General features: G+C 41.5%; 1 protein-coding gene and 1 pseudogene across 5 annotated transcripts in view; one reads left to right on the top strand and one right to left on the bottom strand.

Annotated features, from left to right (window-relative positions):
* Positions 1-24,143, top strand: part of AGPAT5 (1-acylglycerol-3-phosphate O-acyltransferase 5) — a 60,483-nt gene that overhangs the window by 19,057 nt on the left and 17,283 nt on the right. For 4 of the 5 annotated variants that reach the window (XM_027122533.1, XM_027122535.1, XM_027122531.1 and 1 more), the window contains 3 exons: positions 4,585-4,700; positions 7,879-7,968; positions 18,150-18,240. In XM_027122533.1, the coding sequence (XP_026978334.1) occupies positions 4,585-4,700; positions 7,879-7,968; positions 18,150-18,240 (297 nt within the window). The remainder of the gene's footprint in view (positions 1-4,584; positions 4,701-7,878; positions 7,969-18,149; positions 18,241-24,143) is intronic. The other variant, XM_027122532.1, reaches the window with a different exon arrangement.
* LOC113628995 (protein SEC13 homolog pseudogene) lies at positions 13,477-14,857 on the bottom strand (annotated as a pseudogene).

Genomic DNA, 24,143 nt, shown 5'->3' with positions numbered 1-24,143 from the left:
AAGGGTGAATAGGAATTTGATGTATCTGTATTTCCCTGGCTTTATTACCATGACTGCTAAGACTATTTGATTTAATTACATTTGACTTTAGCAAAGCAACCAGCCCTGTGGTCAGGGTCTACTTCTAACTCTGACCTATAAAGCAGCCTGACTTCCTCTTTATTTTGACTGTTTCTTCAGTCATATCGGGCTTTTTACTGCTAACACAGTCTTGCTATTCCTGTTCTGCTGCTGATGGCATATGTCTACCAGGGTTCCAATATCCAAATAAAAAGGATTTGTGGGTCTAGGGCAGGGAGTGGCTCATGATAGCGCAATTTCCTTTATGTTGCGCCCCTGGTTAATTTCATTTAGAGTTTTCTTTCTGTTTAAAGAATTCTCTCTTAAAATTCCTTGTTAGGTTCCATGCCAACTTTCCTTTTTCCAGGTTTCAATGGAAATAGTGTTCTGCTAACAGAGCTTTGGTACTAGCACAAACCTGTGGAATAAGTACTCCCTGAACATTCCTGGAGGTGGGAGTAGTAGCAATAAAAATAATAATACAAAAATTATAGCCACTGCTGTCATTTGTCTGCTTACTATGTGTTGGCCTTTATATCCATTACTTCAGAGTGAGGACTTCTGGGAAAACATTTGGAAGGACACAGAGTTTTCACGATTCTGTGTTTGGACCTGGAAAGGTAAAATGGGAAGTGTGAGCTCCTTAGGCAGCCCACGGCTGACGTGAAAACGTTACCTGTCTCATCACAGAGAACCAGTCTGCATTCCCGTCCTCTCACCCGACCTCTGAGTGCCTGGACTTTTAGTACCGGCCCCATACCAGTCCGTCATTCAGGGTTAAGAAGGTTGCTTTTTGAATGCTTTAAAAAATCCATAATTTAGGAACATAACTAGATAGTGACTTTAAATTACTTTAGAATTATAGGCTTCAGTTAGAATATGATAGAAGATACGTAGCCTTTTCCCAGAAAAATGGGCACATAAAACTTTGCCTAGAGTTTGAGGTTCCAGAGGTCCCTAAAGCTTATCCAGGGACATGGCTCGTTGGCCTGCTGTGTCTAGGTACCCCTTTTAAAACCCTTTTGAGGTATGAAAAACCACAACCGAGTAATCTGAAAATGTCAGTAGCAGAAAGAACAGAAAGCTGCTGTTCGGCTTAGGCTTCCTTGCTCTCCCTCTGCGAGGCCTGCCAGAATACAAGAGTCTTTCCCTGGCCGGGCAGCCAAAGAATTGGCATTTGAATTCGCCCCTCTGGTCCCGTTTTCACTTGATGTGCCCTTGCTGTCTCTGCATTCTTAGTCTCTGTTAACTTATTTATCTCCAGAGTCAGCAAGGCTGCAGTGACCACTATTCCTTCCTCTCGGCCTTCTTTAGCTCTCTGCTTTGGACACTCTGTACCTTTTTAATCTCACGAAGGTTCCCTTTTCTTGGTTTAGGTGACATTTGTCTTGACTAACAACATGTATGGGGAGGCCTGGGCTGTGGAGTCAGAGCCCAATTCATAAGCTATTCTGCAATAGGCTGTGTGACTGTGGGCAAATGACTTAGCCTCTCTGAGCCTTATTGGTCAGGTGTGAGTCATGTCTGCTGGTCAAGGCTTTTAGGCAGTTTCCATAGGCTAGCTCGTAATCTCACAGAGAGCCCGGCTCACACGGGCAGCGAACAGTAGGGGTGATGATGATGACAGCTAATCCCGAGGGCACGCCGGATCCGTGTTAGGCGAGTGCTCACATGCAGGATCTCCTTCAGACCGCGCTGTGCCCTTATGAGTTGGGAGCTGTTGTCACCTGATAACACAGATGAAAAAGCTGTCATCTTCTCTTGCTGCCTCTCCTCACTGCCCTCCCCTCCTCTCTTCCCAGTTAATGGGAACAACGGCTTGGGCCGGATCACCATAGAAGAATTCTTACACAGCTGCATTTCTTGATCTCATGCCAGAACACAAAATGTGTGAATAGTTATTATAAAGGTAATACATTAGCATCTCAGCCGTCAGTAACTCAGCTGTAGTCTAGTGTCTCCTATCTGAAACCTAGTTGAGAATTTAAAAAAGTAAAAAAGATAATTGAGTAGCAAAAAATGATGGCACAAAGCTTGTGTCTCTTGACTGCTAAATTAGTTCTTAAAATTTTTCCACTAAATATTTCAGAAATCTAAGGGTATAGCCAGGACAGTCCGTTACAACATGACATACTTTGTAAATTTTACACTTTCTCTTAAAAGTTATTGGAAGATGTATCCTAGCCTACCATATAACCATGTGTGTTTTAATATAAAAATGAATTTTCAAATTCTTCCACATTTTAAAAAATGATTGTTTCAGGAAAAGATACCAAATCTTGTTTTTAGCCTTGTATCCCAAATATGTTCCAGAATATACTGTAGCCTGGAAACCATACGCTAAGTTCTCTGAATTTATTCTGAGTCTGTTTACTTTTACATTAGGTATAGTTATAACATTAGCTTGATTATTTAGTTTCCAAGACATGGTTAGAAAGAAATGTGTTTATCAGTGACTGTTTAATTGATCTGAATTACAGGGAAGGGGATAGGGAGAGGGCTTCAATAGGGAGGTACATACTTTAGAGAAAAGTGATAATTGATAGTTCCATAGAGTAGGCGTCACCAACTGGTAGACACCACTGCTGGGGATCATTTACTACAGGGGAAAATCTTTGCATCACTCTATTTAAAGGAGCCATAATAGGAATTATAGATGTAATCATTGTACCTCTTAAATCATCAAGAAAGAGTTAATTATGAATGATAAAAAAGATTAAAAAGAAAGATTTATAATAATTGATAAAACATTTTTGCAAAAGGATAATTTTTAATGTTTAACTTGGCTAATATACTTCTTTAGGATATTCTGTCCAGTATGGTGCATTGCCTAAAGAATATCACACAGCTAAGAGTTAATCTTCCTGTAATCCTGTGGAAAACTGTCCCTTTTGGTTGAAATTTTATTGTTACTCCGTTATTTTCTTGGTTTTAATTTCCTACCGGGTTTTTATTAAAAAAAAAAAAAATTTCCTCTCGAATTTGCTCCTTTTGTTTTCATTTCCCTGGCCCTGAATACACTTGTGATCCGATGACTGAATCCTTTCACAGATTCTTATTAATTTTTTTTCAAGTATCCCATCTTCCAGTTCATCTGTAGATACGAGAAAAGTCTCCCTCACATTTCTTTTTTTTTTTTTTTTTTTTTTTTTTTGTCGTATGCGGGCCTCTCACTGCTGTGGCCCCTCCCGTTGCGGAGCACAGGCGCCGGACGCGCAGGCCCAGCGGCCATGGCTCACGGGCCCAGCCGCTCCACGGCATGTGGGATCTTCCCGGACCGGGGCACGAACCCGTATCCCCTGCATTGGCAGGCGGACTCTCAACCACTGCGCCACCAGGGAAGCCCTCACATTTCATTTTTATCATTTTCATTTTTATGAAGAAAGAGGGTAGTTGGCAGCCATTTATTTTCAAATCCAGATCTCTCTGGTCCTCCAGACCCTTTACCATTTGCTGGCTTAACTTCATTTTATTTCCTCTTGATCTCTTTAAATCATCTCTTCTGTTTGCCATCTTCTGTACAGTTTGCTGGTCTCCGGTTCTTTGCTTTGGCAGGAAGGCTAGTCCCAAGGAAGGGCTACTTCTGTTCAGAATTTGCTCCGCTTGAAAGATCAATTAACAACCTGTTTCTTCCTATAGGTTTTTTGAGTTCTTTGTTGGCACCTCACTTGTGCCTTCTTATTTTTGTTTTTTTTGAACTTTTAGTCATAACATATCTATGGAATTAGAGTCATTAGCAGCCTGGCTACGTGTCCTTTGATTATGTAAAGAACACATATGTGCCCAGCATAGTTGTAAGCTTTGAGAGATCTTTGTTTTGAATTCCATTATAACCTATTATTGTGTCCTGAAAGTCATTGGTCAAGATAAAATGTCCGGGCTTCCCTGGTGGCGCAGTGGTTGGGAGTCCGCCTGCTGATGCAGGGGACACAGGTTCGTGCCCCGGTCCGGGAAGATCCCACATGCCGCGGAGCGGCTGGGCCCGTGAGCCATGGCCGTTGAGCCTGCGCGTCCGGAGCCTGTGCTCCGCAACGGGAGAGGCCACGGCAGTGAGAGGCCCGCGTACCGCAAAAAAAAAAAAAAAAAGATAAAATGTCCTTGCCTCTTGTTGAACATATTGGTATATACAGAATATTTACTTGCACATGACAGCTTCATTTAGCCATTTTTTTGCTTATAATTTCATGTTTTCTAGACGTCAAGAATGAGAGAAGCCTATTTTATTTTGTTCATGCTGCTTTTGGATTACTCTGATGGTTTGTGACTTTTGCATTTTATCCCTGAGACGAGAAGCTTTTCAAGAACCGTAAAAACAAAAAAACCAAAAACCAACTAAAAAACTCCACAGAATTTATATTTTGCAAATGTCTGAGGTTGTTTTAAAGTAATTTAACAATTCCAACCCTAATATTTTTCAAAGCATATCCTCATACAGTCTTGTGAAGAGGCATTTTGTGTTTCTGTGGAGGGGATGCTGGCGTTCAGCCAGGGCCGCTTATGCACTAATTGGTTCTGTCTTTGCAGTTGACTGGATCGTTGCTGATATGTTGGCCATCAGGCAGAACGCTCTCGGACACGTGCGCTATGTGCTGAAAGATGGGCTCAAATGGCTTCCATTGTATGGGTGTTATTTTTCTCAGGTAACTTTCCCATGCTTCTTTCTTTACATATATGTAGCTTATGAAAATTTTAGATTTTAAAATTTTACATACATTTAATATGAATGTATGAGGTTTTTTGGTTTATTTTTATGGGTTTAATAGCTTATTCTAAATTAACATGATTTTGTCTGGCATTTTTAATGGTGTGTGTTTATATATATATATATGGTTACCCAGATTGTTAAATTAAATAGAAAAAAATGCCAATGTACAAAAACCAAATAAACAGAAAAATTTAAAGACCTAGAACTTGATGGACACTTACCTTAAGAAACTAAAAAGTAATTATCTGTAGGATATAAAAAAACAGTGAGCTATATATGTAAAGTGCCTAGCATGAGTGTCAAGTACATAATAAATATTCAATATATGTTACTTTATGCAAATCCTTTAAAATTACATAATAACCATCAGGTCATGGAACTATATAACAGGCTCTTTGATATTCAGAAGGGGATTACTAGCATTTTTCTATGCCTTTTCTGAATATATTATTTGATATGTAATTTTCTAAATATTAAGAGTGAAATTTGTATGGAAGACAGACTTGTTAATAAGACTTTAATAATCGATTAAAGAAGAAAAGCTAAAGTTATGGTGAGCTCTGAAAATATATAAATCTGAAAGTCATCCGCTGGACACAAGACAGTGGTACCACCGATCCGTGCTGCCCCAAGTCCCATGATCAGTGACCCTGTGGTGTTGGAGGTTAGTGTACTTACTGCCCGTCTCCTTTCCTCTTTTCCTGAGTCTTTTAAAGGGAAATAAAATTCATATATATTTTGACAAAAAGTATTTTAAACTACTGGGTGCATGTATAAACGGGAATAGATTAATAAGTAGTGGAATTTATGCCACGAAGTAAAATTTTCTTTTAAAAGGATTTTTTTTTACAGTTTGTATGAAACAGAAATAATGCTATTCAAAAATAGTTATTTACAAGCAAAATACGAGGAAACAGACTCTCCAGTTTTATATTTCTTATAATTATTGTATTTATAAAATATTAAGTATTTTATATGTGTAGAAAAATGCATATTAATATATAGACATTCAGAAAACTAAATATTTCCAAACTGCCAACTTGTGAGCATTATAAGGTGCAGATTAACTGTAGCATGCAGAACAGAGATCTCTTTGCTCCCTCATCCCAACCAAAAGCAGGTGTTTTGGGAACCTTACTGTTGGGTTAAATTAAAAAATAAATAAATAAAAAGGGCAATAGCGAGCTTTTGCTCATTTAAGCCCTGTGAGTATAACTAGAGATATGTATGACAGCTGTGACTGACCTCCACTCTCTTTCCTCCACTCTGCTTTCGTGTCTGGCTATCTTTATTATAACACTTATCAATTTTCTTTATATCACACACGTATACATATTTTGCTTCCTCACTAATCAGGGAGTTCCTAAGGAAAGATACCTGGTCTTCACTTCCGTGGCTTCCATATACCTGGGAAAGAACTCAGATGTTTTTTAATTAAAATAGACTTTAAGGGACTTCCCTGGTGGCGCAGTGGTTGGGAATCCGCCTGCCAGTGCAGGGGACATGGGTTTGATCTCTGGTCTGGGAAGATCCCACATGCCGCGGAGCAACTAAGCCCGTGCGCCACAACTACTGAGCCCACGAGCCACAACTACTGAAGCCTGTGCGCCTAGAGCCTGTGCTCCGCAACAAGAGAAGGCACTGCAATGAGAAGCCTGCGCACCACAGCGAAGAGTAGCCCCCGCTCACCGCAACTAGAGAAAGCCTGCATGCAGCAATGAAGACCCAACACAGCCAAAAATAAATAAATAAATATATATATTAAAAAAAAGAACAAAAGATGCTCCTAGTTCTCTAAAAAAAAAAAAACTTCAATAAGCAAATTAAATGACTGGGAAGAAATAGTATGTGAAGAATAGACGTCATGGCATTGAAAGCTTGGGAAAGTGTCACACTGCAATATATGCATTCTTTGGCTTTAATTCTAAAGAGTTAGTGAAGAATGAATTTATTCTCATCAGCCCTCTTAGTTTGGGTAAATAGTGACATACATTCTGTAGAGCATTTTGAGTTTCTTCTCCGTACTCAGGCAAGCCAGTTCATATGTGGAAGGAACCATGACCAGAATCTAAGACCATCCTTCCTCTCCTCTTTATCCTATCCCCTCCTTGCTTCTCTTTATTTCCTTTGACTCATATTCTTGATTAAGACAAAATCAAATTCATCCAGTCGGTTAATTTTACAGATGCGTTCAAATTAGTAGAAAGGAGTACAAAAAAATAGCTGACCTGATGCAAAGTTTCAATGAAGTGCACTTATGAGGTTTAATTAAGGTTACCTTAATTTTTATGAAGGTGCCTGTATTAGCCTGCTAGGGCTCTCATAATAAAGTATCACACTTTGTGGCTTAAACAACAGAAATTTATTTGCTCACAGTTCTGGAGGCTGGAAGTCCAAGATCAAGTCCTGGTGTCAGCAGGGTTGGTTTCTCTTGAGGTCTCTTTCTTTGGCTTGTAGACAGCTGCCTTCTCCCTGTGTCTCTCCTTTGCATGCACTTGTCTGTGTCCTAATCTCTCCTTATAAGGCTCCATTCCTGTTGGATCAGGGCCCACTCTTATGACCTCATTTATTTTCCTAAAAGCCCCATCTCCAAATACAGTCACATTGGGGGTTAGGGCTTTAACATAAGAATCTCGGGGGGGAGAACAGAATTCGGTCAATGACAGTACGACATAAATATGTAGCAGGGTCAGTTTCTAAAATTTCGAAGATAGTATTTGTTGAAAGGAGAATTTTTAGTTATTCCATAATAAGTCATTGGAGAAATTGAGAGCTAAGATCCATCTGATTGAATTTTTGATTTTAAAAAAATGTATTTTTAAGAAAGAAAGCATTTTTAACTGCCAAGAGAACTAAACATTCATGTGTTTTCCAGTAAAATGTCGCACACAGTTTTATTTGAATTGTATTAAAAACGTAGGAGAATCTTCAGCTAGTGTTCTCTAGATGCTAACAGATGAATGTATTAAATATAATTTAATTCCTAAAATGTAATTTTATTCTTCACTCTTTGGGAATAAAGTTAACCCTTTTGATGACTGGCCGTTGGATATTTTAATAGTAAATACGTTTTTCCCCTCTTTTTTTTCCTTTTTTTCTTTTTTATGTGGCAGCATGGAGGGATCTATGTAAAGAGAAGTGCCAAATTCAATGAAAAGGAGATGAGAAAAAAGCTGCAGAGCTACATCAATGCAGGAGCTCCAGTAAGATTACGCTCATTTTCATTAATTTTCTTACCATCTCTCATTCTTTAACTTAAACATTAAATTAGCATTTAAGAGTTGTTTTGAAAATATAGTATCCTGTGTGTAATAAATAATTCAGAGTTTTCAAGGCAACAAAAACCCTCTAAATATAGGTAAGCAGTTATTTTTGGCCACCAGAAAGATTGCGGCAGGCGATTGGATCCTTTGCTGGTAGTTGTCAGTATTGACCTTAAAGAGGAGTAACAACATTTGCTGTCTTCAGTCTATAAATAGAAAACAGAACTGCGCTTGTAACCTTAGCTTCAGGCACTTCAGAGCTCCTCCAACTCCGCTTCTTCGGTCACATGGAGTTTTAGAACAGCTGTTTTCTGTCGGTATAAATTTGGATTTCTTGTATCTGTTGAGTTATTTGAAAAGTCAGGAAAAGTATGAACATCTACAAATGAAGAATCATTGAGTGTAAATGTTACTTATAAAACCTTGCTCCGCCCAGAAGGAATCTCAATATTCTTTTTGAAGAATGCCGATTGCTGCCCTATAGCTTTTCCCCGGCGCTCTCCGAGGACAGAGCACCATGACGGCAGTGACCTCCTGAGCTTTATTCCCCAGTGCATGGCATGCTTTTCTGTCCTGGTGCTCAGGGGCTTAGCTCCCAGTTACCAGTTCTTTTCTTCTTTCCTTCCCGCTCTCCTCCTCCCCGCCCAGTTGCCCCCTCTCTCCACCTTCCGCGTCTTCTCTTCTTGCTCATGGTGCCTTCTTTCCTTGTGTGCTTGGTGATCTTTGTCTGCTCCTGATTGTACCTGGAAAATTATTTGCAGAAATCAGCTCAAGCGTAAGATGAAACTGCCTTCCCCCAGAGAACGGTGGCATTTGTTTTAGCTGGGCCCCTCGAGGCGCCTCTCGTCCGGCCCGCCCAGACCAAACGCTGAGCTTGAGGCTGACTGGACCACCCAGGCGACGCAACCAAGGTGGCAAGTGCACGTGAGGCCTGGATTGCCTGCTTTACTTTTGCACCAGGAGTGAAGCCCGTGGCGTTCCCTCCACTTCTGGTTCACTCTCACTGTTTCCAACAGGAGGTCTGTGGCCTTCGATTTCGGTTCCCCTCACCTTTTGAATCTCTTAGAACGAAAGTTCTTTTCTGGGCTTACTTCTGCCTTACTGTGTTTGCTTTAATCTTGGTCTTACCATCTTGTCAGCTCTTGGATACTTTGAAGATGATGTTATATCCAGCTTTTTAAGTTGTTTTCAGTAGGAAAGTCAGTTCAAATAACCTAATCTTGGGCCACCGGAGAACTTTTCTGTTTTTCAAGGGCAAGAGTCTAGTGTTTTGATGTTCATGCAGTGATGCTGAATGGCAGGCTCGTGAGGCAGTGCTGTGAGCCGCTGTCACTTCAGGTCACTACAGGTCTGAGGCCGGTTTCTTAGAGTCTGGATGAATCGTCTTTTTTTTTTTTTTTTTTTTGCGGTACGCGGGCCTCTCACTGTTGTGGCCTCTCCTGTTGCGGAGCACAGGCTCCGGACGCGCAGGCTCAGAGGCCATGGCTCATGGGCCCAGCCGCTCCGCGGTATGTGGGATCTTCCCGGACCGGGGCACGAACCCGTGTCCCCTGCATCGGCAGGCGGACTCTCAACCACTGCGCCACCAGGGAAGCCCTTCATTTTTTAATATTAAAGGCTATGAAACATACATAATCTCAGACTCTTCATTATGCTCTTCTGTTTCTGAAAGTTAATCACATAATTGACAGGGTGGAATATATTTATCAAGTCAACTTCCATATGGCTTAATTTTCCTCAAAGAAATCTATGGTTAATCATTAAATCAGCTCTTATTATTCACTACTAGTATTATTTGAGAGACTGCAGAATTTTGTTTCCAAAAATATGTCTGAATTATCAATTACTAAGAAATACATCTTCTCAATAAATATTGCTGAGACAATATTTTTATAAGGTACTTATCAGTTGGGGGTGCAAATGAAACATTTATGACAAAAATAACTACTTCATCTATAGAAGTCACTTAGTCAGCATTGGAGCCATGCAGTTTACAGCAAAATATGGAATCTTGTGCTTTGTTTCTTCCCAAATTTAACTCAAGTTCCTTTTCAAATGTGAGGTAACCTAGTGCATAAGAGTATTGGCTTTGATACCAGACTTGAGTTTAAATTCCAGATCTGCCATTTAAACTTTGTTAGTTTGTACATCACTTAACTTCTCTAAGCTTTAGTTTCCTTATATGGTAAATTTGTTAATATTTACTTAATTTGGTAGATAAGATTAAATAACATGTTTGAAAATTATGCTTATTGTATTTTCCTATTGCTGCTGTAACAAAGTACCACAAACTTACCAGCTTAAAGTAACACAAATATTGGATATAACAGCAAAAGCACAGATAACAAAAACAAAGATAAACAAATGGAACTACATCAAACTAAAAAGTTTCTGCACAGCAAAGGAAATAATCAACAAAATGAAAAAGCAGCCTACAGAATGGGAGAGAATACTTGCAAACCACATATCCTATCCAATAAGGTGTTAATTTCCAAAATATTTGAGGAACTCATGCAACTCACTAGCAAAAAAACAAATAACTCAATTGAAAATGGGCAAGGGACTTGAAAAGACATTTCTCCAAAGAAGACATACAAATAGCCAACAGGTGCATGAAAGGTGCTCAGCATCGCTTATCATCAGGAAAATGCCAGTCACAACCACAGTGAGTTATCACCTCACACCTGTTAGGATGGCTGTTACCACAAAGTCAGAAGATGGAAGTGTTTGTAAGGATATAGAAAAGTTAGCCGATGTTGGTGGGAATATAAGAATTCCATAGTGGTACAGCCATTATGGAAAACAGAATGGAGGTACCTCAAAAGATTAAAAAAAGAACTACCGTATGATCGAGCAATCCCACTCCTGGGTATATATCCAAAAAAATAAAATTACTGTCTTGAGGAGACATCTGCATTCCCATGTTCATTCACAGCAGCCAAGATGTGGAAACAACCTAAGTGTGCGTTGACAGATGAATAGATAAAGAAAATGTGGTGTACACAGACACACACACACACAAAATGGAATTTTTTCAGCCTTAAAAAAGAAGGAAATCCTGTTCTTTGCAACAACATGGATGAACCTCAAGGGCATTATGCTAAGTGAAATACGCTTGACACAGAAAGACAAACACTGCATGGTCTCACTTATATGTGGAATCTAAAAAGGCTGAATTCATAGAACCAGAGGGTAGAGTGGTAGTTCCCAGGGCTGGGAGTTGGGGGAAATGGGGAGATTCAGTTACAAGATGAATAAATTCTGGAGATGTAGTGTACAGTATGGTGACTATACTTAATACTAACATATTGCGTTCTTGAAATTTGCTGAAAGAGTAGATTTTAAGTGTTCTACCATAAAAAGAATACGGTAACTATGTGCTGTACACGTATAGTAAGGCATCGCATTGTACACCTTAAATATATACAGTTTTTATTTGTCAATCATACCTCAATAAAGCCAGAAAACAAAATAATACTAATTTATTATCTAAATCATTCTGGAGGCCAGCAGTTCAAAATGGGTCTCACTGGACTAAAGTCAAGGTGGCAGTGCACTGAGGTCCTTAGGGAGATTCCGAGGGAGAATCCATTCTCTTGCCTTTTCCAGTTTCTGGAGGTTTACTGCCCTCCTAGCTCACGACTTCTTTCTGTCTGCAAGGCCAGCAGTGGCCGGTCTGTCTCCTTCGTGCTGGCCGTGTCTGTGGTTCTGACTCTTCTGCCTCCCTCTTTCCTGTCCTTGTGATCACGTGATCGCATTGCCCCCACCCCCCCACCTGGCGTTCTACGATCAGCCCTTACCCTGAGGTCCAGTGGCTGGTAGTCTTAAATCCCCCTTTGCCGTAACCTGCCCTATTCACAGGTTCCGAGCATCAGAAGCTGGACGTTTGGGGGAGGGGCCGTTATTCTGCCTGCCACGCCCGTGTGCATCTGTGTGATTTTATCACTTTTCTGATCATACATAGGGCACTTGCATAATTAAATAATATACTCTTTGAGGAAAGAGATACTTTGTATCTTCCACATTTTTGTATTCTTTCATCTGTAAATGTGCAATGGAATTTTTAATGGGTTGAATGTTTCTGATTATAAATGTAGAAAACTTTGTAAAGAAGTTATACTGTGCTAGATTGGTTTAATTTGGGAGACAGAAGGCAGAGAGGAACCATCTTATTTATATTCTGTGCATCTCAGTATGAAATAGCTTTTTATTTAAAGAGAAAGCAAGTAATTAAAAGATGTCTAGCTAATCAAAACTTATTACGTTCTGAGATATTATTTCTGTATAAATGCGCCTGCTTTGGAACTCTTCAGTAAACTAGTAGAATTTTTAAAAACCAGCGGGAGAGGAAACAATATGTTTGAAGAGCTGCCACACAGGGCTTGATATTCTCACATATTTCCTTTAATCCTCACAGCAACCCTGAGTCTTCATTTGGGAGTGAGAAACTGAGGTTCACTTAAAAAGTAAATTAACTTTTCCTAAGCATGGAGAAAAGGCTGTTTTTAGTAGAAAATCATCAGTTCAATAGTTGGTTACAATTTGAATATATTTTAAACTCTTAAATAGCTCTTTTCTTTTCGAGTAGACTGTTAATGTGAAATATAGCCTGCTAATTTTCCGGTAGGGGCCAAAGTGCGTGTGTTTAAAGTGGTATGTCACATCTTGAATATAGATTTTTCCTATGTGGAAGGTCATCACTAAAGAAAAACAGACTCTGGTTCCTTCCAAATGAAAATTTAGCAGAATAAAAGAGTTATATGAACAGTAGCAAAAATCTTTTGCATAATTTGATTGGTTTGTGACAGTTTGTCAGTTTTTTCCTGTCCTCCTCATTGCTTCCCTGTCCTTGAGCAGGGATTTCACTTATATTTTCCTTAATTGAGAAGCAGGTCCAGAAATGTCAGTCCCTGTGGCCATTCTTCTCTTGCCCTAGTGCTCTACTTTTAGTCCCTCCACTTCCTCTGCTGCCACCTTCTCTATTTCCAGGGGAACTAAAGAAGGGAGCAGCCTTTTGGTCAGCAATTTGAAAGCCGTAGCAAGGAAGTTATCAGATGAGAACACCTCTGTTGTCCTGGGCTCTCATTCCTGAGAGAAGCAGAACTGCTTTGTCTCATGGCCTTTGGAGGGAGTTATTGAGAAGGCAACACACCAAGCTGGTGGCAGGGAAGGCAGGTCCCCTCGGTCAGGGTGATTAGCTACTCATGTCACGTTGTTCTTCTTCCCACCAGATGCACCATCGCAGATTTCTAAAGCAGATCTGTTTTCACTGTAACAGCAAATTGCAGCGTTATTTTGCACCAGGCACCGTACTGAGTAGACTATATGACTTACCACCTTCTTTTTTTTTTTTCTTAAGAAGCAATATGAGTTTAATTACTCTGGAAACAGTCACCCCCCAAATGATGCCTGAACCTGAAAGGTACATAAAAATGACCAAAAATATCTTAAAATAATAGAGCTGAAGGTTAATTGTCGTTTTTCCCTCAGAGCAAGTGTGTGTTCAGCTGGACAGTAAATTACAAACCATGTTAAGGCAGATGATAAATCTGGTTGCATTTGTTATGACTCCCGGGCAAGTGACCTTGTGGGAGCGGGGCGTTCTTCCTCCCAGCTGTGTGGTCAGTCGGCCCAGGATGGGGCAGCCCTGGAGGCAGCAGGTGGAGACCAGGCCCTGCCTGTCTGGCCACTGCTCGTCCTGCTGACCCTCTGTGACTGAAGTGGACACAGCGCCCTGGCCCTTGTTGACATCACTGATGCACACCCACTGCCCGTCGACCCGACTCCTTCCACAGGGTCACCCTGTTGTCTCCCCTTGAGGCGGCCAGGATGTTGGCTGTGATGGGCTGGCTCCCGTGCCATACAACATCACTGAACTTGTGCAGCAGTTTGGGGGACCACGCACTGCCCGAGGCACCATCACAGGCCCAGATGAACACTGGGCCATCCTGGGAGCAGCTGGCAATGGTGCTGGTGGGCAGGCCGATGGAGGGGGCCCAGGCCACATCTCAAACCCAGTCAGTGTGCGCTTCCAACTTCTGCCCTTCCTTCCACTGCCGCCCTCCTCCTCCGTCCACGGTTTGATGAGGTTGTCACAGCCAGCTAATGCAAACTTCTTGATGTAGTTGGGCTTCTGCCCAGATGGCTGGTCTGTGAGGCTTCCAGATCTGACAGCAGGGGCCCAGCAGACGGCATTGCAGCCAATAGTGTGAGCACTGTTGGTCTTCTTCACTTCCCACCGGCCCAACCTGGTGTAAGTCAGCAGAGAAATGGCCCCATCCGAGCTCCCACAGGCTAGGATCGGGCCGTAGTCATGGGGGGCCCAGCACACAGAGTTTACTGAGGAGTCGTGTCCCGTGAGCTCATGCGTCTTCTCCCAGGTGCCATTTTCCTCTTTCCGGTCGTAGGAGCAGGATGCCAGGACATTGCCATGCATGGGGTGGGCCCAGGCCACTCGCCACACAGGACCCTCATGACGCCTGAGGTCGGCGACGAGGATCTTTCCTCCGCTGAGCACGTCGAAGGTCTTGACGGGCCTGTCATCAGATGAGCAGGTTGCCCGGCGGGTGCCGCGGTGGTCCGCCTGGGCATCTCGCTGCAGAGGGAGGGCTGCTCCGGAAGCCTGCGGAAATCACGCCCTCATGGGGCGTGTCCGCAGTGGTAATGACTGACGCCACGGTCACGGCAGCTCCAGGCCTTGGACATGGCAGGTCCCGGCGGCGCGTCGACTTACCACCTTCTGTCGTTGTAACATCCCAGTGAGGCGTAGGTGCCACTGTTGCTTCATTTTATAGATGAGGAAACTTAGGTGCAGAGAGGAGGAGGTCATCCAGGGCCACAGGGCCTGTGAGGGGAGAGTCGGGATTGAAGTCAGTTATTCATACTGCTCTGTGCTTTCTCTAGTGACAGTCTTTGTAAATACAATTTCCCATAGAAGACCACCTACTCTGTGGCGTAATGGCCATAAAATAGCTTTATTTATTGTTTAGCCAGTGACCTTAATAATTTAATAATAATTCATTGTGTGACTGTCATATTTTACTTTTTTAATGTAACTTTCATTCTGTGTAATGATTAGTTTCTTTTAAAGTTTGGAACCCATTCGCTGACTTGTGGAAGATAGTAATGGGCTTTGGCCTGTTTATTTGTTTATTGAGATGTAATTCACATACTGTGAAATTCACCATCCTAAAGCATGCCATTCAGTGGTTTTCCACGTATTGGCCAAGTTGTGCAGCCGTCACCACTATGTAATTCCAGAACATCTTCATCACCCCAAGGAGCCTGTGCCTCTTAGCAGTCGCTCCCTGCTTGCTCCTCTTCCCATCCTGCGCCTAGAAAATCTGTACAACTTGTGTGGTCTAATTTTGCTTCATGCCATTCTTCCACTTCCACATTGAGTTACATTGGCTTTTTCTTAGTCCTGCAGCGCCCCAGCTCTTCCCCACCTGAGAGTCTGCACACAGTGCGTCTTCTGTCTGGTGGCTCCCTCGCTCTCTTTTACTGAAGTACTGTTGGTGAGGTGTGATTGACGTGCAGTAGGCTGCAGACGGTTACTGTGCAGAATTTGATGAGTTTTGGTGTCTGTATACAAACCATTGCCACAGTCGAGATACTGCCCATATCCACAAGCCCCAAAGGTGTCCTTGTGCCTCTTTGTGCCTGCTCCGTCTCAAGGCAGTCACTGAGCTGCTTTCTGTCACTATGGATTAGTTTGTACTTTTTAGAACTTTATATAAATGGAATCATACAGTTTGTACTCTTTGTTTGGGAGTGAGTTTGGCTTCTTCCACTTAGCATAATCATTTTGAGATTCCTCCAGTCATTGTATGTATCAATAGCTTGTTTCTTTTTACCACTGCTGAGCAGCCTTGAATAGAACTGGTGAGGGTGGGCGTCCTTGCCTTGTTCCTTGTCTGCTGGGGAAAGCACCTGTTCTTTTATCATTCTTTAGGCCTTAGACCCATCATCCATTCTAGTTTCCCTCGTGTCATTTTCTTTCATATCACCTTGTTCTTTTTCTTCGTAGTCACATAGTGTGTAATTATATATTTGTATTTGTTTAGTGTACTTTTTTCTCACTTGTCTCCAAAGACCATATTGTTTTGTTACTCTGTATATAGCACCTGGCACATAATAGGTGTACAAGAAATATTTCTTGAATGAACCCTGCATGAATAGTTCTTTCTTACTTTCTTGCTAACCGTCAGTGTTTTGTTTTGTTTTTTTTGCGGTACGCGGGCCTCTCACTGTTGTGGCCTGTCGTGCTGCGGAGCACAGGCTCCAGACGCGCAGGCTCAGCGGCCATGGCTCACGGGCCCAGCCGCTCCGCGGCATGTGGGATCTTCCCGGACTGGGGCACGAACCCGTGTCCCCTGCATCAGCAGGCGGACTCTCAACCACAGCGCCACCAGGGAAGCCCCCGTCAGTGTTTTTTAAGTAAAACATCTGAGAGACAGAAAATAATACCACATGAGTTATTAACCATTCCAATCATGAATTGTTTTATTTATAAATGATTGAGTGAAAAGCTAATAACCTTCACTAATTGCTTTCATGGCTTTGAATACAAACTTCACTAATTTAAAATGTTTTCTCATGAGAATGAATTTGTGGTTTTGGGAACTAATTTTAGTATTTTTCTTCTGGTTTTTCCTTCTGGCTCCTGGAACATAATAAGGAATTCTTAATTAAAAAAATTTTTTTACCCAGTTTTCTACATTTTTTGACCACTCTGAAAAGATAACCAAACACAACCTATTAATTTCTAAGTTAGGCAAAGATAGTAGCTTCTAAAAATTATATATGCAGATAGATAAAAAGCTTCTGCATTTGCATGGAAGTTGAAAACACAAAATTGCAGAGCCACCATTATACCAGCTTTTCAGGTTAAACTTTGGAAGAGAATGATCGTATGTTTATCTAATGAAAAAATTCAGATTTTCACATAGGTTCATTTATATCTATGTGAAAATCATAGATCATTCATATAAAAGAATATTTCTGTGCTGGACATCTAGGTAGATGGTCTTACCTGGGATCTGGTAAGGATGGATAAAATGAGCATACTTTTCTCTCATGAGCTCCTTAAGTTTAGACTAATTGATTACTTAGTAAACATCCAGGTTGATTTATAACTCATTTATAATTGCATTGTTTTAATTTATGAGGCCACTTGTAAATTGAGTCATTTAAAATGCATTAAGGGAGTCTTATAAAATAAGAATACTGTGTGAATCTTTTGAAATACAAACGTCTATTACCTTTTATATTGTGGAAATTTATATAGTTATGTATATAACTATATATCTCATCCCTCAAATGAGATGTACTTAGGGACCCTGATGTCTAAAATTTACACGTTTTCTTTTTATTTATTTATTCATTTTATTTATTTATTTTGGCTGCTCTGGGTCTTCGTTGCCACGTGTGGGCTTTTCTCTAGTTGCGGCGAGCAGGGGCTACTCTTCGTTGCGGTGTGCAAGCTTCTCATCGCGGTGGCTTCTCTTGTTGCAGAGCACGGGCTCTAGGTGCATGGGCTTCAGTAGTTGTGGCGCACGGGCTCAGTAGTTGTTGCTCGTGGGCTCTAGAGCGCAGGCTCAGTAGTTGTGGCGCACGGGCTTAGTTGCTCCGCGGCATGTGGGATCTTCCTGGACCAGGGCTTGAACCCACGTCCTGTGCATTGGCAGGCGGATTCTTAACCACTGCGCCACCAGGGAAGTCCTAAAGTGTACACCTTTTCAAAAGTCATTTTGCAGAATCTTAGGGGGAAAAAAACCTCTTTCATTGATGAATTGAGGCTTTGTATGAGTCATTTATGGCCAGTTTTTAAATTAGTGAATATTTGCATGTAATTAGAAATGTTGGATTCTTAATGACTGACCTACAAATGAATGTAGGACTGTATTTCACATATAGTCTATGTTAATATTAAGACTTAATTGAATTTGTGCATTTTGGTTGTTCTGCTTGAAATGAAGGTCATAGGTAATTGAATATACTTTTTTTTTTCCCCACCATGGGAAATACTCTTAGGATTAATAGGGTTAGCATTGATAAGTTAACAGCAACAATAAAAACACTCACATAAAACAAACCAAATTTTCTTTATGGCTTCACAGATGTATCTTGTGATTTTTCCAGAGGGAACAAGGTATAATCCAGAACTAACAAAGGTCATTTCAGCTAGTCAGACATTTGCTGCTCAAGAAGGTAAGTAAAACATTACCTGTATTTGAAAATAAAATTTTTAAAGATAATGACCTTTTAAATTTTTGTTCCTAGAGAAGATATTTATGTTTTACGACAGATGAAATGAATGAATGTTTTTATTCCTTGAATGAATGTCTGTATTATTTCTTAGGAAATGAAGTTTCTTCTCATTAATTCATATGTATGTTATTCTATATGTCTGAGAGCTTAAATTCGAGTGCTTCCTACAGTACGTATTTCGGTGCCGTGGATTTAGGCAAAATCTATCTGGGCATGTGATTATTTAGATGGAACCTTTTTCTGCAGTCTGGGTTCTGTGTGATGGACAGAGTTTCTATTTTGTAGGTTGACAGACCTAGATTGGAATCCAGATTCTGACATTTATTAGCAGTGTGGCTGCAAGCTGCCTGATGTTACTGAGCATGAGTTTGCTCGTCTCTTAAAAAAGATCTGTGGATTCTGCATCCATGGATTCAATCAACCACAGATGGAAAATATCTGAAATACATTTTTTTCAGGAAGTTCCAAAAAGAAAAACTTGAAATTGCCATGCTGGCAATTATTTACAAAGCATTTACGTTGCACTTACAACTATTTACGTAGCGTTTGTGTTATATCGGTTATTAGAAGAGATCCAGAGCTGATTTAAAGCATACAGGAGGATATGTGCAAATACTAGGCCGTTTTATAGAAGGGGCTTGAGCATCTGTGGATTTTGGTATCCAAGGGGTGGAGTTGGGATTGGGGCTAGTCTTAGAAGCAATCCCCTGTGGATACCAAGGGGTATGCCTAAGTCTGTGTAAGAATTAAAGTAGAAGATATGTGAAGTTCCTATTGGAGAATATTACACACAGTTAGTTCACAGTTCTTAAAAGCTATTAATGTCCCCAATAATGAGAATGTTCTTAACATCATATTTTAGAAAATTGGATAACTGATACACCAATAAGCTATACAATTTAACCAAATTGGCTGTGTTCTCAAAGGTGTCTCTAAAGATTGACCGTGGATTAGCACGTGGTCTGCCTACTTTGATCAGCAGCGCTACCTGAACAGATGCCCTGTTGCAGCGCTCTGCCAGGGCCTCTGAGGTTATGAGAGCCTGCTGCAAGGGTGGTACTGTTCTGTGTCTGCTCTGACCCATGTGGTAGTGATCATTCGAAATGTGGCTGGTGCATCAGAGGAAATGCATGTTTAATTCTAGCTGGTTTGAGTCAACTCATCACGATCTGAGACGGAATTCTCCCCTTAGACTTCCATCTGGCTAGTCTCCATTTTCCTCCTACCCTCTGGTGCTTCCCGCTTAGTCTCCTTTCTAGCCTCCTCTTCTGCTTCATTCTTTCCTGTTTCATGTTATTTCTGGTGTCTGACTTTGGTCTTTTTCATTTATTTCACTTTCTGTGTTTTTCATGGTGGCCTTCATCTAAAATCCAGAGCTGTCGCCACCATGTATTTCACTGCAGATGACTCACAAAAAGCTTTCTCCCATCTGCACCTCTGTGCCTGACTCAAGACCTGTATTCACAGTGGCCCAGCGGAGAGCTTCACCTGACTGACTCAAAGGCATGTCCCAAACTTGGTGTGTCAAATACAGTATTTACCTTTCCACTCATGCGCTCTATCAGCTGGGCCTCTCTCTTCAAGGTTCCTTCCGCTTTTCTTTACAGAATATACACGTATCCCTCTTGAACTAGTATTTAGTCTTAGATGAACATTACCACTAGCTTTGGGCTGCATTCCCAAGCACATATTAATTCATATAACCTTAGGCAGGTTACTTTATTTTTTTCGGTCTATTTCCTTATCTGTAAATCAGGAATCATAATATCTCCTTCATAGGGCTTTTGTGAGATTCAGTGACATAATGTTTATAGAAAGCCTGGTATGTAATATATATTTACTAAGTCATTACTGCTAACTTAGAAAATGGAGGAGAGGTACCACCACAGGTAAATCTATTAATAATGGCAAAAATTGATAGCCGATCCTGAGGGATAAAACAGAAGGGCTAATAAAATTGGATGTAAGAACTCCAGTCATTACCATTTGGAGCTATTATGTAAAAGGCAAGCAAGGCTATGTCTTGTAACCACATTCCTTTAAGAAATATTTATTACAAAGCAGATATGAGTCCTTATCCAATCGAGGATAGATAAGAACACACGTATATGATGTACAAAGAGATAAGATGTGAGAAGTACAGATAACACTCCGTGGGAGTTGAAGGAAAAGAGAACTAGTGACACACAGGGTGTCTGGATGACTGCCAAGAGGAGGTGACGTCGGAAATGTAGAATTAGGGCCGACACGTATGGGGAAGGGAGGGAATAAGAAATAACAATAGCAAAGACATGGAGTTAAGAGCAAAGAGTTTGATGTCTTCAAGCAAAAGATGAGTGAAGGAGAGCTGTGTGAGTTCAGTGCGTCAGGCTGGCGTGAGTATCAGTCACGGAAGGCGGCGAATTTTAGGCTTCGTGGTCTGGACGTCACTGCAGGGTTGAATGGAAGTCATTGAACAGTATTCTTTGTAATTAGTTCATTATGTTTTATTTAAGAAGTCACAGTCTTAATTCCATTTTTCTAAAAGCATGTTCTATAACTGAGCCCACAAGATATTTTGGGGAAAAAAAGGGTTTCATGTCCAAACGGGTTTAGAAAATGTTGCATTGTGTATCCTTTCCTTAGGGAGTTATAGTTCACGTTTGTGTATTAGTCTCAGAAAAGTACTGTTGTGAAAATGTCTTATTTTGTTTAAGGAACCGTTTTCTAGATTTGTATAAGAAAACAATGATCTAAAATGGTTACACAAAATTTGGGGTTTTCATGAAGTAAATTTTTATGGTTTCAGAAAATTGCGGCTCTCCTGAATTATTCCTTCTCTAATGATTCTAGGTTGCTGAGCCCTGACTTTAACAAAATATATATTTTACTCTTTGAAGCTTAAAATAGTTTATAGATGAATTAGTTTGAGACTCTTCATAAAAACTTGAGTTATGAAGGCCATAAACTATATAAATTTTCAGTTACACTTGTGTGTCACCTCTTATATCCACTTTAATTCTGTTTAGGAATTACAATTTTATGTTAGATGAGATGAAAGGGAAACAATAAACTTAATATTTGGGGATTTTTTTCCTGTTACTTTTCATGTGTCTTGTAAAATCTGATGCATTTTGTTGTCATTAAATAATCAACTACATCTTGGAACACGTGTTTTCAATGAATTGAACAGAGAGCTGAACTCTGGAGAAGTTGACCTAGAGTGCTTTAAGTCCTCACAGACTGTGCTGATTTCATTTTTGATTTCTAACATGTAACACATTCTGCTAAGGTGGTACAACTAGCCATAATATCTTCTAGGAGTTGATAATTTAATAGGAGAGAAAAACACGATTGTGTTTGTTATCTATTGAGGTGTAACATATTATTCCGTACCTTAATGGCTTAAAATGACAAACATTTATTATCTCACGGTCTCTGTGGGTCAGATGTGTTTAGCTGGTGGCTTCACGCTCAGCGTCGGTCTGAGGCTGCAGTCAAGGTGTCCGCCGGGGCCGTGGTCACATCCTGGCTTCCCTGGGGAGGAGCTGCCCCCGCGCTCATCACACGGCTGTCAACAGGCCTCGGGTCCTCTGTGGCTGTTGGCTGCAGAGTCCGTTTCTTGACACTTGAGCCTCTTCACAGAGCTCCTCACAACAGGACAGCTTGCTCCTCTAGAGCGATGGATCAGGGAGGGGCGGGGACAGGAAGAGGGAGAGGTAGTGACAGTGGGAGCATAGGGGAGGGTGAGCGAGACAAGCATGGTCTTCTCAGAACCTAACGTCAGAAGTGACACCCCGTCGCTTTTTCCATATTCTCTTCGTTAGAAACAGTTCACTGAGTCCAGCCCACACCCCAGGGGAGACTGTACAGGGGTGTGACTGCAAAGAGGGCCGTGCTAGAGGCTGCCGACCTCAGTGGTGCTCAAGTAGGAGTTTTGCGTAAATAGTGACATCGCGCTAGACTGTGATGAGACACCGATGAGCAGAGTGCACTTGAGGTTAACTCAGTTCCAGATGCGGGTTCGGTGAGGCTTCCTGGGAGAGGAAGCATCTGGGCGGCTGTAAAGAGCCTCGCTGGAAGAGGCGTTGGTCGTGGGGAGGCTGCCTTTCAGTAGGAAAGCGTGGCACGAGCCCAGGAGCGCTGAGAGCTCTCTGCTGTCTCAAAGCACAGTCAGTGTGTGGGGCGTAGGGCAGAGTGAGAGCCTGGGGGGCTTCCCGCTACTGGCAGGAAGGCCTGAGCGCGGCTCCGCAGGGGCAGTTGAGGTCCTCACAGTAGTAACCAGATGTCCAGAAACTAGTACGCTGTTTTCAACACCTTCGCCTCTTACAACCCTTTTATAATGTGTGATGGACTAATTCATTAAATATATTAAGCAAGTCAGAATTAGCCCTGGACATTTTATTGTATCTTGTCACGGGCCAGATCACTAGTTGTTGTTGAGGTATAATAAGTTTGCATGATGGAATGAGTATAATCCCAGATTACTGTCTGTGTGGAGAATAACATAGAATTATTGTGTGTTTTGGCTTTGAAGGACTAATGATTTCTTTTGTACAATTTACGTGTGTGTGTGTGTGTGTGTGTGTGTGTGTGTGTATTCCTATTTAAATATTGGTGTACTTTTTTCAGTTGGGTGAGACAAATGGTTATTTGCAAATAGATTTATTTACTGTGTTATGTTTACGCAGATTTGTCATTTCAGTCCAGGTTTTAGGGCCTGTGTTAGTCACCTCGGGCTGCCGTAACAAGCCACCACAGACTGAATGGCTTAAACAGCAGACATTTATTTTCTCCCAGTTCTGGAGGCTGGATGTCCAAGATCAAGGTACCAGCAGGGTTGGTTTCTCTTGAGGCCTCTCTTCCTGGCTTGTGGGCAGCCACCTTCTTGCTGTGTCCTCACATGACCTTTCCTCTGTGGGCTCGCTCACAGAGCGAGGTCTCAGGCATCTCTTCCTCTTTTTATAAGGACATCAGTCCTGTTGGACTAGAGCCCCACCTTTATGACCTCATTTAACCTGAATTACCTCCCTAAAGACCCTTTGGGGTTAGGGCTTCAAAATGAATTAGTGGGGCAGGGGTGGGGTGGGGACAGGGACAGACACTTCAGTCCATACAGGGCCTTAAATTATTTTTCTATATGTAATTACATTTAATACTAATATTTCTTAATTTATCATTTTAAAAACAATGTTTATAAATACATTATATAAATATTATTACCTTATAAATTTAATAGCTTATATATAGCTACTAAAAGTTACTTATTTTTAAAAATGCACACTAATTTTGTAATGCTAAAACAAGTACTTTTTTTTTTTTTTTTTTTTGCTGTACGCGGGCCTCTCACTGTTGTGGCCTCTCCGTTGTGGAGCACAGGCTCTGGACGTGCAGGCTCAGCGGCCATGGCTCACGGGCCCAGCCTCTCCGTGGCATGTGGGATCTTCCTGGACGGGGGCATGAACGCGTGTCCCCTGCATCGGCAGGCGGACTCTCAACCACTGCGCCACCAGGGAAGCCCTACTTAAAAATTTTACCAGAATAAATATTGCTGTTTACTCCTCCTGCCTTTTCACAGTCCTTTCAGCTGCTTGCGAATTCTTGATCCACTCAAGCCTGGTCTGAACTCTCAGTCAGCAGTTCCCAGATTGGTGCCGGAACCAGCAACATCAGCATTGTCCAGAAACTGGCGTGAAATCCAGATTCTCAGGATCCACCCCAGACCCACTGCCTCAGAAGCTCTGGGGCTGAGGCTCAGCCTTGCAGATGACCCTGAGGCATCCCAAAGTTTTAGAACCACTGGTCCAAGCGAGATTAGTTGTGTGCTCAACAGGCTAGTTGGGTCAGATTCTGGTGTTTTAACT

Source organism: Aethalodelphis obliquidens, unplaced genomic scaffold, assembly GCF_003676395.1.
Source record: "Aethalodelphis obliquidens isolate GAN/ISIS:26980383/991018 unplaced genomic scaffold, ASM367639v1 scaffold25, whole genome shotgun sequence".
Taxonomy (NCBI): domain Eukaryota; kingdom Metazoa; phylum Chordata; class Mammalia; order Artiodactyla; family Delphinidae; genus Aethalodelphis; species Aethalodelphis obliquidens.
This window is presented reverse-complemented; position numbering and strand designations above follow the sequence as displayed.